The 12,974-nt window shown below is 37.9% G+C and overlaps 1 protein-coding gene across 2 annotated transcripts in view; it reads right to left on the bottom strand.

Annotated features, from left to right (window-relative positions):
* The window catches only part of atg7 (ATG7 autophagy related 7 homolog (S. cerevisiae)), a 114,866-nt gene that overhangs the window by 59,487 nt on the left and 42,405 nt on the right, over positions 1-12,974 (bottom strand). For both annotated transcript variants that reach the window (XM_017704744.2, XM_037532548.1), the window contains one exon: positions 8,103-8,178. In XM_017704744.2, coding sequence (XP_017560233.1) covers positions 8,103-8,178 — 76 coding nt within the window. The remainder of the gene's footprint in view (positions 1-8,102; positions 8,179-12,974) is intronic.

The raw sequence follows: 12,974 nt of genomic DNA, 5'->3' as shown, positions 1-12,974 counted from the left end.
TAATGTGGGGTAAAATGTAACATGGATACTTTATGTAGGTTCCAGTAAATATGCTTTTAGGCAATTTTCTCATATTCTTATGGTATTTGACAGCAATCAGACAGATATTTCTCCAGATTCAATATGAAGACCATAAAAGTCCATTTTTTGATTACTGAGTTTTGTGTGCAAGCCAGAATTCACTCATACTCCTTCCTCTCGGTGGCTGTAATACAGCACTGCATATAAACAGCTCACAGTGAGAGCACACGGCGGGTTTAGTTTAACACTAAGTAAACAATGAATGAACGGCATATGACTCCTTATACATCATTCAAAAGAGTCTATTTTAGATATGTTTTAGTGCTGATATTACTGTTTTACTTTGTGGTCAAAGGCAAAAATAACTGTTCCAGTTTTTGACAGCCTCTCGTCACTGATCATATTTAATATTTAGCCTGTAAAACTGTATTGTATGCAAAAATATTTCATATACATAGCCACACAAACACTTATCCTGTATGTCCATCCATAAATTTTCCAACACCTCAGAGACCTAAAAAAGATGGTGCTTATAGAACCATGACAAGGGTTCTTTGCATCATCAAAGGGTTTGCGTCATATTGATGGAAAATGTGCATAAATGTGCTATTAATTGTTTTATTTTGAAAATGGTTCTATATAGCATCCAAAGAGTTCTTCTATTTTTACAAGCTCGACAGTGTAACAACAGAAGAACCCTTTTGGGTGCTATATAGAATATATAGTCCATCTTTAGTCCCTCAAACGTTCTTAACTTTGGTCAGCATCAAATATACATTCAACATAATTAACAATAATTACACAACATTATTAACACTTACTACCTAAGTAACATAAATAAATGACTCTGGCTTTCCCTAATTACTACCACATAACCTTAAAGAAAGGTGGTGAAATAACACAGTGGACTTACTGGATTAGGATTTCAATAAACATCCCAATCTGCACGTAATTCTGCACGTAAAAAGCCTTACAGTGACGCAAACGGCAAGAAAATGAGAGAGAACTCTGTTTTCAATTACTCTGCGGTGGCATGGCCTGTTCTGGGCTCGTCACTCTGCACAAATTCCAGAAGATTCTTCCTTCTTCTTCCTCTACAGTCCACTGCAGCTTGATCTTAATTGAAAAGCAAATTGAAGAAAGGTCCCAAGAGGCAGATAAGAAGAACCAAGGCATCTGCATGTAGATTGAGAGGAATTTAGAGGTTGCTGATGCATTACACATCAGTAATGAAGCCTGTGCTGGAAAAGGGGGGTAATTACTGTAGTAGATGAAAATGCAGAGACTTCACAAAGACAAATGTCTTTCAACCATGTTTTTCTGAAGTTCCTGCAATATTTCCACATTCAAATATTAATAATAAGGAACTTACACACGATAAGCTTTGTGGAAAACAGAACCCAAGCAATATTAAACCTGTTTTGAATTTCACCTTTAAAGTGTATTTACGTTACAAAAATGTAGACACCTGAAAATCCAGCGTTTCTTCTGAAATTAATGGTGTTAATAGTGAGTTTGTGCGGCAGCAACAGCCCCCACTCTTCTGGGAAGGCTTTACACTAGATGTTGGAACATTGCTGTGAGGATCTGATTGAGCACTAGTGAGGTCAGGCACTGATGTTGGATGATCAGTTCTGGATCACTCCATCTCATCCCAAAGGTATTGGATGGAGCTCCATCACTCCAGAGAACAAAGCTCCACTGCTCCACAGCCCAGTGCTGGGGGGGCTCTACACCCCTTTAGCTCATGCTTGGCAGGTAACATAATGACCTCAGGCACAAGCTCCATATTGATAAGTGCTTTTCTATGGCGATTATAGCTGTATAGTATAGTAATGGGTTCAGCTGATTTCACTCATTATATTGGTTATTATTTATTTTATTGTTAATCTTAACTTTTTATGTATTATGTTTACCTAATACTAAGCCATTGTTAATTTTAACAGTACTACTTGTTTTAGTTGACGAAATTTCATTTTGCACATTTATCACCATTTTTATTCATTAGTCCATGTATATACACTGCTCCGTCATGCTCAGCTACACTGCACACAAGGGTCACCGCCGGTGTACTAACGAGTCTAAATAAAGGTTGACATTCATTAACGATGATCATGAAGTCATCATATTTGGAAATTGGTGATCGAGGCTGGGAGCCTCCTTGGTTTATTTCACATGTTTTAGCGATATGAGCCGAGCAGAACTCTCAGATCATCAGGAACTATTCAGTCCTGCCAAGGGTGAAAACTAAACGGAGAAGCAGCATTTGGCCATTATGCTGCTCTTAAATGGTACCAGTTGACAGAGAGCATTAGAAGAGCCCTGACATTGGACACTTGTAAATCCAGACTCAAAACATTCCTGTTTGAGTAGCTTTCAGCTCACTTCACTTTTTTTTAATCCTAATCTAACTTTTCATTTCCAGTTAGTTGTGGTAACCATCTTAATTTTATTTCTAATGATTTTTAATTGAATGATTTAACTGAATGATTTTAATCATGTTTTTAATTCCTAAAACTTACATAGTGCAGCTTTAATTGTAATTTCCTACAAATCTTTTTGCTAACACTGCGCTTCAATGTAATAGCGTTATTGACTAATATTTATCTTTGAATAGTTTTAATTCCTTTTTAATGCCTTCATGTTCAAAGCATTAGTCAAGCAAAGCAAAGCTAAGAAATGAAAGCTTATGTTAAAGGGAGATTTCACTGATTTTTCAATTCAGTGGTTGAGATGTAAACAATCATTCAGAGTGGCTTGGTGTGAAATGGTTGATTGTAGAGCCAGGTTTAGAGGGATTTAACTCTTCAGATGTCTGGTTCCCATCACCACCATGGTTTCTCTAGCATGGTATGTTTCAAACTACTCTAAATGACTTTGTTTACACATTAACCATTTAGGTACACAGAGATACTGAAACTATCAGTGGAATTTGCTTATGTACTTTCTGATGTGCCATGACATACAAAATATAAAAATGCTTTCAATATTGCTGTTACTACTGTTGACCTGTCCAGGGTGTATCCTGCCTTCCGCCCAGTGACACCTGGGATAGGTTCCAGCTCCCCTGCAACCCATTTTTGATGATACAGGTGTCCCAAACAGAAGCAAATAAGGCAAATCTCTGTAAGGCTGGTGATTATTTCTGAAGTAAGGGTGAAAACTGTGATTCTTTTTTACCAAGTAGTTCCTTAAAGGTCAAACCCTTTTTTTTCCTGTAATTTTTAAGCAATACATAGGTGAGGCACTGCAGCTCTTCTCAAGCTCACAAGGGGGCACTGTTGGCTTTAGGGAAAAAGCTCAGTTTGGGATAAAGAAGGAAAAATGAGAGGGGGGGGAGCCATGATAATGTGTGCCATGTCTGCACATGGAGTGCTCTGCCACCCTTCATACTCAAATCTGCTGCCAAGAATATACACCTCGTTTAAAAAAAAACAACTTCATGATAGCATGCCCTACCTTCCCCGCTGACTTTTTGTGAGGCCAACAACAAAAAGCATGCAAAAGCCTGACTTGCATATGTTTTTTTTAATTAATCAGGTTACATGTGAAGGCTCACATTTCTGCAATTAGGGCTTCTTGGAGAAGATGACATTATGTTGTTTGGAGCCACATGTGTAGTGCACGCTGGTAAATGCGATGTAGTTAATAACCCGGAGCGTTCTGCTTTGATGTCTCTGGCTTTGTCGTTAGCCCCCCACACGTGTGAAAAGTGTGTGTGTATCTGCATGTGTGTGTGTGTGTATGTGAGAAGTCTTGCTCAAGTGTTATGCTGAGCCTCGGTGCGCAGGCAGGGGGTCTGGCAGTTGCACTTTGTGAAGCACTTTATTATAGATGGAGCTGAAAGACATAATGCACCGCATATTAAATATGACAATGCAGCTCAGTGAGGCCACCAAAATCAAAATGTATTACCGGAACTGAAATACAGGACATCCTGATGAAAACTGAAAACCAAAGAAAAGACAAAGTTCTGATACCTTTTTAAAATGTGATCAGAATTTTGATTTAGAAAGACAGGACAGATTTGGGGCAAATGGCCTAACAACCACTTCATTATGCATAAATACAAACATGAAGATTTTTTTTCAATGATGTGTGCCATTGGCTATAAATGCTATTATATTTACAGGACATGATGAGAAAATTAGCCTATTAGCTGATAACGCATTTCATAAATACATAAATAATTAACCTGCATTTCTGTTATGTCGCAGAGTTTGGTTGCTAGTTTACTGTAAGACTCAAGCTTTTGCCTTTGCTGTGCTCTCAAGGCAGTAAATGTAAATCTCAGGGGTTAAAAGTTTGTTTTACTGTGCAATTGCAAACTTAGCCAAGAGTGCTGACTTGAAATTAAATCGAAGAGTGCTGATTTCACATGCTGGCATAACAAAGGTTAACAAAACAGGTGCTAAACAAAACAACAAGCAGAGTGAAAAGTTTCCAAGATTAAGTATAAAAAAATTAAAAGCTCTAGAGAAAATGTGCCTCCTAACAACCACCAGAACTGACACCCCCTATCAGATAAACAGCACTTAAAGCTTTCATCTTTAAGAGGAGAAAATCAAGCTGCTTCAGATCTGAAAACATCCACAGGTGTTTCTGTTCATCCTTCCACTGTGAGAAGACAACAGTGCTATGGGTCTGAAAGAATGTGTAGCTGTCAAGAAGCCTCACAGAGAAAAGAAGATCAAGCAAAGGAGATGAACAATGGACTGATCACCCCAGAGTCCAGACCTCAACATCACTGAATCTGTTTGATTAGTTCAGAAAATGATCAACCAACTTCTAAGACTGAACTTTGGAGGTGTGTCTGCAGATTCTTTGAGAAACTGAAAAACTGAAAAAATGCCAGCTGTAATGAAAGAGTGGACATACTAAATTATTACTGTTATTTTCTATTTGTATTCCTCTTATTGGTATTATAGTTGATATCCACTGTGTACACAAATTGAAAAATAATGGCCAAAAATAGCATTTTGCTCTTACAATGCAGCCCTAGCACAAGCCCACTCAGAGTGAATACAGCTCCACGAGTACTTCCTCAAGAGCATCCGTTTCTCCAACACAATAGCACACAGTGCACAGACAGGTGCTATGAAGAGCCCTTTGGTGAGAGCATTGTGGGAACTTGCTGAGAGTTTTACAGCTTTCTTTTTCTTCTCATCTCTCACCCTTTTCTCCCTTTGACTGCAGGGAAACTATAAAGCGGCCAAACATCCCCGAGCATTCGACCGTTAAACGCTGAAGACAAACAAGACCGGAATAACCATCCTCGGTGCGGAGAGCCTTCAGAGGAATCCTATTCATTACGGATTAACGGATTCGCAGCCTTTTCCCCGCGTCCCCGGCTCTGGCTTTTCTCCCCGTTTCACAAAATCTCACTTTCTTTCCTTGATTGCCCGCCTGGCGACGAGACGCTGAACAATCACACAGGGGCACGTTAAGGTCACCCGTGACCCACACGGACCCTATCTGTGTATATGTGCAATTGACAGAGTTCATACAATTTCAGAACAAAAATATTCAGATTTTTTTTTAAAAGACAAAACCAGGACTGAACCACAATGTCAGCACCAACAAAAATGCCCTCACAATTTTTTATACACAAACTACAAATTAGCTTTTTTTGCATTTAAAGGGGAAAACCTTTTATTTTTGATAATGAAGGTAAAGGTAAGGGTTAGTTTATGGACACCGACTTTCACAGACCAGGGCACTGACTCATTTTCAAGCAAGCACTCATTTTTGATCAAAAAGGATAACAGAGGATCATCTGTGACTGCACTTCTGATTAAGTCCCCACAGAATATCGCCTCGCCTCAGTTTCCTCTTCATAAATTCGCAGCACGACACTGATGCAGCAGAGTGCTTGTCATTCGTTTTAATGTCACGTGCTTGGCCCCCTGCCCTTCTCCCTCCCTCCCTCTCTCCCTCCCTGTGTGCACAGTTATCAGCCAAGCTAAACTAAAGCAGCCTTGATGCTCCTGCATTCACTGTGCAGCCCTCTCCACTGCATCCGGGTCCATTAACCACTTGCACCCACAATGCACCTGATTGCACGCTTCCGCAGCTAATTGGCCCAGATTGTCCCAAAGAGAATTAGCCTTTCTTTAATGAATGTATAGGCGTGGAGAAATTACTTCCTTCTTGCTGAACCGCTGTAATGACGGGGCATCACCCTTCTGACTAATAAGGGATATTTAGGAAAGATTATATAACCCAGCCATGAAGAGAGGATGATACAGGAAGTTACTGTAAGGGGGGAATTTCATTCACGATGGCAACCATAACCGTAAGTGGAAAACTGACACGCGCCGACCTTACTCTCTGTTTACAGATATACTTTGTTTTTTTAATAAGGAAAGACATAAACACAGAAAATTAAAAGGAACAGTCTGATTCTGAATCAACATAACAGCTATAAGCCAATTCACAAGATTGATGCCAAAAGGAGATGGTAATTTGAAGAAATCACACTTTTTCTGTCCTCCAGTTTCAATTGCATATTAACTGTAGCAAAAAAAAAAAAAAAACTCTGTAAGCATATATTTTTGTGACATATCACAAAACTACAAACCTCAATTCCAAAAAAAGGTTAGAACAGTTTAAGGAATGCAAATCAGAAATGCAAAAACAGAACGTGGTATCAATCATTTGACCTATATTTCAATAAAACTGTACAAAGACAAGACATTTAATGCTCTACTTAACATTAGTCAAACACAAGGCTCATGGAACAATACTATTCAGCCTGTGAAATTACATTCATTTTCTATTAATAGTGTCCCATTTTACCAAGAGCTGTTTAACTGTTATCTGTCGCTAATGTAGTCTATTGTTTTATATATTAAAAAATTTGAAATGTAAAAAAAATTTTAATTTAAAACTATTTTAAATAGTTCCAGTATTTATGTAATATCTCTATGTCTTTAAGTGTCTATATACAATGGCCAGTTCGGGTCAAAGCAAAATTGTTAATAGTTCATTTAAAAAACAAAGCCCACAGACTGTTAAGATTTGTTTTCAAATGGCCCTTTTAGTTGTTCAGCTTGACACTCCTGTTCTACTTCTTCTTCTACTTTAGTGTTTTTTGTAAATATGTGCTAATTCTAAATTCGCAAAACGTTCCAAATAAGTTGAAGCAGGGAACATTTAAGATCAGGAACACTGTGAAATGTTCAGAAATATCTTAAGCATGTGCAATTGTGCCTGGGTACAAAAGGGACATCCAGTAAAGGCAAAAACACTTTTTGAGCAAAGATGGGTCGCCAAAAACCACAACTGAATGTCTGTGAACTTCAACCCCTCAGACGGCACTGCGCTAAATACCGACATGCTTCTGTAATGGATATCACCACATTAAAAGACAAGGTCTGTCATGGTATATGGGGTATTGGTGGGTAATTTGGACACCTGCAAAGACACCATTAATACTGAAAGATATAACATGCTTATATGTTCTATGACTCTGTGACTGTAGTCCTTTGCTTTTTTCCAGTCACCCCCACGTTGTGAATTTGTTTGAAGTGAAGGACACAGAGTCTGAAGTAAGATTACTGGACAGTATTTGCAAAAGAACAATGGATAAATCAAGCAACAAACAGGTAAACAGCAAACAGCAAAGTGCACAACTACAGTTCTCCTCTAAACAAGACATAACTGGACGCTGGTGCTCAAAACTGTGTTATGGTACAATAAGGTATTAGTTTACATGTTCAGTTCAGAATTACTGACAGTAAACATTTGATATCCCTTTTAATTGAGCCCAATCACTTTGTGTTAGCCTGTTAAACAATTAGCATGACTCTTATAGCTATATGCTAATTTGCAATGTTTTTTCCATAACTGGAACTCAAAAAAAAAAAAAAAAAAACATTGTCTAAAAAAGGAAGGAAGGAAGGAAATAAGTTACATTTAAATAAAGAAAATCGAAAAAGAACTTTACACATGAGTACAAATTCAGCAAAATGAAGCATAATAAAACTATGCAAATGCCTAACTAAACCATGTGTCTGGATGGATGAAAGGACGGAGTGAATGAAAGGGAGGGAGGTTTCTGGATGAGTGCAGCAACTGACCTGATGAGGGACGAGGCCAAGTGAGGTCGGGGGCTCATTCATGCGGTCATCACTGCTACTAGCCACTGCATAGCCTCTGAAAGGAAAAAAAAAGAGAAAGAAAAAAGAGAAAGAACACACACTATGAATATTAAAGCCTGTCTGGATCTCTCTGTCCTCAAATGTTTCTCAACCAAATCCAAATAAGAATTTTACGCATCACTTCCCTCAAAATCCATCTATATTTCGGCTCACTTGTCTGTGAGCGTGTCTGTCTTGCTTCTGCATTTATCTGCACATCCTGAGGAAATACATACATGATGTGCATGCCAGTTTTTGACTTTGGTTGAAGAAATGCAAATTCAGTACTTACACAGCTTATAATGGACAGGGCAATTAATCTTTTTCGGTAATTTCTAATGTTTTTGCTGGCTTTACTTAAAACACAACTTACAACTGAAAGACTATCACTATGAATGATATTAGCAATATATAAACTCAATATTCTGATGATCAGTCGAGTAATCTGGTCAGACAAGACAAACGGTCTTAACACTATGGGTGCATTTACACTTTTAGTTCAGTTCCGATGGTCCAGACCAAAGAAGGAAATGATACACTGTTACATCAAACCAAAAGATGTGAACAAAGGTCATATGAGCAAAAGGCTGATTTCACCAAACTTCCTGAACCGTGGTGTTCTGTGTTATATGGGCTCACTGGTTTTGTTTACGTCATTTTATCCGCCTTATGATATTAGAGCAATAAGCCATGAGACTTTCCATGTTACCATGGTTACAAAGCAAAGCAAAGTGCAATATATACACTGCTAGAAATAAAGGTTCTGTGCAGGTGAATCATCATCAAGGTACAAACAATGGAAATGTACCTCAAAGGCACAGCAGTGGTTTTAAGGTCCAATTGTGTAGTTTAAATAAGTTTTTCCAGGTGAAAAGTATGTATTTTTGTCTTTTCCTAACCTAATGTTTTAAAACAGAACAATAAAATGAGCCTGGAAATGAGACGGGGTGTGTGGAGTAAATACAAGAAGAAAATCTAATTTCAATGGATTATGGTATAGTTATGTTCCCTGACTAAAGGTACTGAGATGTTCCCTTGAAGGCACCACCCTAGTTCCAAGAGAAGTACTGCCCCATAGACAGTACCTTTACTTCTGAGAGTGTAGAACAAAGCAGACATGGCAAGTCTGAACACAGTGTTGGTAAATATGTAAATAAATGGGTCTGTAAATCAGAGAAGTAGGAGAATGATGTAAATCAGAGCAGTATGATGAATGTATCTGTAGGTATCGGTAAATTCAACTGAATGCTTTTAAAGTAATTTTTAAGGCCATTTTGAGAAATCTAATGCTGCTTTGAGTCAACGGAGAAGCGTACAAGCTTTCTGTCAAACTGTTCAGCCTAGACCTTGTTAAATTAAATGTAAACAAGAAATGTGTTAAAATAAATATATCGCTGTTGTTAGAAAGACATCTCTTCTCTCCAAAATGGTAACTTTACAGAATGAAGAAAAAAACATGCACTACTTTTAATGTAAGTCAGTTGAACCAGGTATTTTCCCCCAAGTCATTTTGGCTGTTTATTTTGGTCCATTTTTCATGAAATTTACACACAATGTAAAGGGAAACAGGCATTATGTGCATTTGTGAGATCATGCTGGTGTGGGTTTCCCCTTTTTCAGTGATGTTCTAAAAAGTAGTTAATCTAAAAAGTAGTCTAAAAGCAGTCTAAAAAGTGCTAATAGTGCCCCTTTGGGGAAAATCTTTAACCTCATCACTAATGTATGCTATAAATTGCATTACATATACATTACTAATATAGTGTATACATACCTTTATATTTGACCTTGCTTATGATTAAAATTGTGAACTATAAGTCAAATCACTAGGAACGTATATTTTTAATCAACAACTATTTTTAAATAATCAATTTTAAATTGACTAATTATGACAGTCCTAATTTTGAGCATTTTGCTCTTCTGTTTTTGAAAGACTATGGTTGTTGTTTTTATTTTATTATTTGTCCTCATTATTAAAAGCTCTGATGCATCTTTAGGTATCAATGCTCAAACCTGATCTGAATCTAAGCTTGGAGACAATGTTACAATGTGGTCCATGCAGATCACTTTCGAAGAGAAAGGTTAAATGTTAGGTACTTAAAATGAGAAAAAAAAAATTTAGTTTAAAGATATGAACATTCAGCAGTGCTGGCTTAGACCCTCTTCTGTCTCTGTCTAAGGCAGGACTTCATTCAGTCTCTCCTTTCCAAACCCACAATGCCTCCCTGATGTGTTCTTCACACCGCAGCGTAATTACTTTTCCTCTACTCATTTTTCTCCTCAAGGCTGCGAGCTAAGCCTGCAGTGATGCAGAATGTGAGATGAAGATGCTGGCATTCTGGAGTGCACTGTGAGGTCTGCCGCTCTCATTAGCAAGATAAATGACTAATTTTAACCTGGTCGCTGGGTGTTCACAGAAATGCAGTTACCACTAGTTAGATTAACCCTTAAAAGTCATTTAGTCAATATTTTATTATACCATTCAAATGCACTCACTGAGAACTTTATTGGGAAAACTTCCTTCTATCTACACTCCAATTACCATTTTGTGGTTCTTGGATTGCACATCCGTCTCTCTGCATACTTTGTAAGCCCCTATTCACCCTGTTCTTCAATGGTCAGGACCCCCAGGACTTTTTACAGTGAGTGAAATTATACAGCATGTAATCTTTTTTAAATTATGCAGCAACAGGTTTGAGCCTGCACTTCTGACTGTTCTCTTAGTTTCCAAGTCAAAAGAATGCAAAATATGTATTGTTTGTTTTGTTCAAGACAATAACTTCCAAATAATATCACATATATCAAAGTATAATATTTCTTCTACAAGGTCATAAGGCTGGAAAATGTAATGTTGAATGTATGTTTAGAATAAATAATTTCAACAGAACTTCTGCTTGTTTCAGTGAGCTAAGAGTGAGAAACACTTTGTTAAATGGTAATTTAAGTATTGAATTGAACCGATTTACTACCAAACACTTGACCACATGCACATATATATTTAGTCATATAAATGTTTTTGACTAAATGCAAATCAAAACCACAAAAATACCAAGCTTTTTTGCATTAAAACTTTTGATTATGACTTTTTAAAACTGTCAATTACAAATTGAGGCCACCAGGTTCTTCATGTCTACTGTGCTGTGGGGAAAGGCAACTTGGGGTTAAGTGCTTTGCTCTGGGGTTAAGTGCTTTGCTCTAGGGTACAACTACAAATGTTCTATGGTTAGTACAGGCTGACTCCCTCAGATGCAAAAGCTGATAGACTTTGATTCAATCACAAAACCTCATCGCTCATGGCATGGTGCCCTCACCCACAAAGCCACAGCTACTGCCCTGGGCTAAGCTCTTACCACTGAACAACTAGCTTTCACAGTTTGGGGAAATACAGCATCTGTGAAGTCTTTGCTACCTCTGCTGCATCTACATCCACAGCAGGGTCTGACTAACAAACATTTAATACCAATATAGATTTTGTGGTGCATCTATAATGTTATTGCTTACTGGACTAATCATTGATTTATATTCTTCATATTTATATTGCATGATCTATTTCCTCCACTGAAAAGCAATATATTCACTTGACTGAGGCTACACACATTAAGAAGTAGTGAAGTGTTTGCAGTGCTAGCCTTTTTTAGATGCCCTGATTGTCTTTCACACAACTGATACATAGCCAGTGACAACTTGTGAAGAAACATGAAAAACGTTCACAAAAATGTGAAAAAATGGGTCATGAAAGAGGTACCCTGCCAGAATCTCAGCCCTGATTGGTCCAAAGGAGGTTCACAATCCAATATCCCAAACTCAACTTGCCTTGAAGCATGTTAGGTGTGCAGCATCTCCTTTGCAAAAAGTGATCCAGCAGTGTGAGATACAGAACGTAGGGTTCGCCTGAAGTGTAAATTTCAAATATAATGCTAATTACAAATGAAATTTGTTGCTAAAAACATGCTAAAACTAAAAAGCAATATAGCATAGTCCAAGTCCATACAACTGGATACTGGTACACATGATACATCATCCAACCCTAGCTTAGCCTGTACTGCTGTAGCACAAGGTAAGCAATCAGTAATGGTTAGCTCTCTGGCTGGCAGAAACGCATTAAGCCGTTATAATACCTAGAAGTCAGAGATTTTCTTCACATTAGAGCTCTCTATTTGTAATGATACAAAGTAAGCTTATTGCAAATATTGATGTTTATTGGTAAGATTTTTTCCAATACCAATAAATCTGAGGGATCTTAATAGTGGCCTCAAACAATAGACTGGTTAGGCTGTGGTTCATTGTCTGTATGTAGAAACTCTGGCTGCTCTCCTTCAGTGAAAAAGTATGACCATTCTGCAGGAGTGAAAAACTTCCCTGCAATTCTGCACCTCTCCCATTTTTTGAGTCGTCTTTTGTCGTGCTCTGTCCAAAGCCTTTTATCCAGCCCTTGCAGAAGCTTTCTCCATAATGGTCTAATGCATGTGAAGAGAGTCTCAGAGTAAGATGATAGTTCTATCTGGGGCAGCGAGTGGCCCATTCATTCCAAACCATCCACATATAGTAAACACAGAAGAAAGTGAGCTCCGCATGCTGCAAGTACATTAGCAAGATGCACAAAAGGACACACACACACACACACACACACACACAGCACTGTGGTGCAATTTAGGCTTAATTTGCATGAAAGCAAGATGAAACGAGCCTGCTTTAGGCTGCTTGGATTTAAGGTGGTCATGTTCTTGACCTTCTGAGAACTGTGCTTACCTCACTTCTCTTGAAATGCCTATAATCCAAAGTAAATATGTGCAAATTACAGAAAAACTGAGGACT

Source organism: Pygocentrus nattereri, chromosome 21 (assembly GCF_015220715.1).
Source record: "Pygocentrus nattereri isolate fPygNat1 chromosome 21, fPygNat1.pri, whole genome shotgun sequence".
Classification (NCBI taxonomy): Eukaryota; Metazoa; Chordata; class Actinopteri; order Characiformes; family Serrasalmidae; genus Pygocentrus; species Pygocentrus nattereri.
Note: the sequence above shows the minus strand (reverse complement) of the source record. Positions and strands in the feature narration are given on the sequence as shown.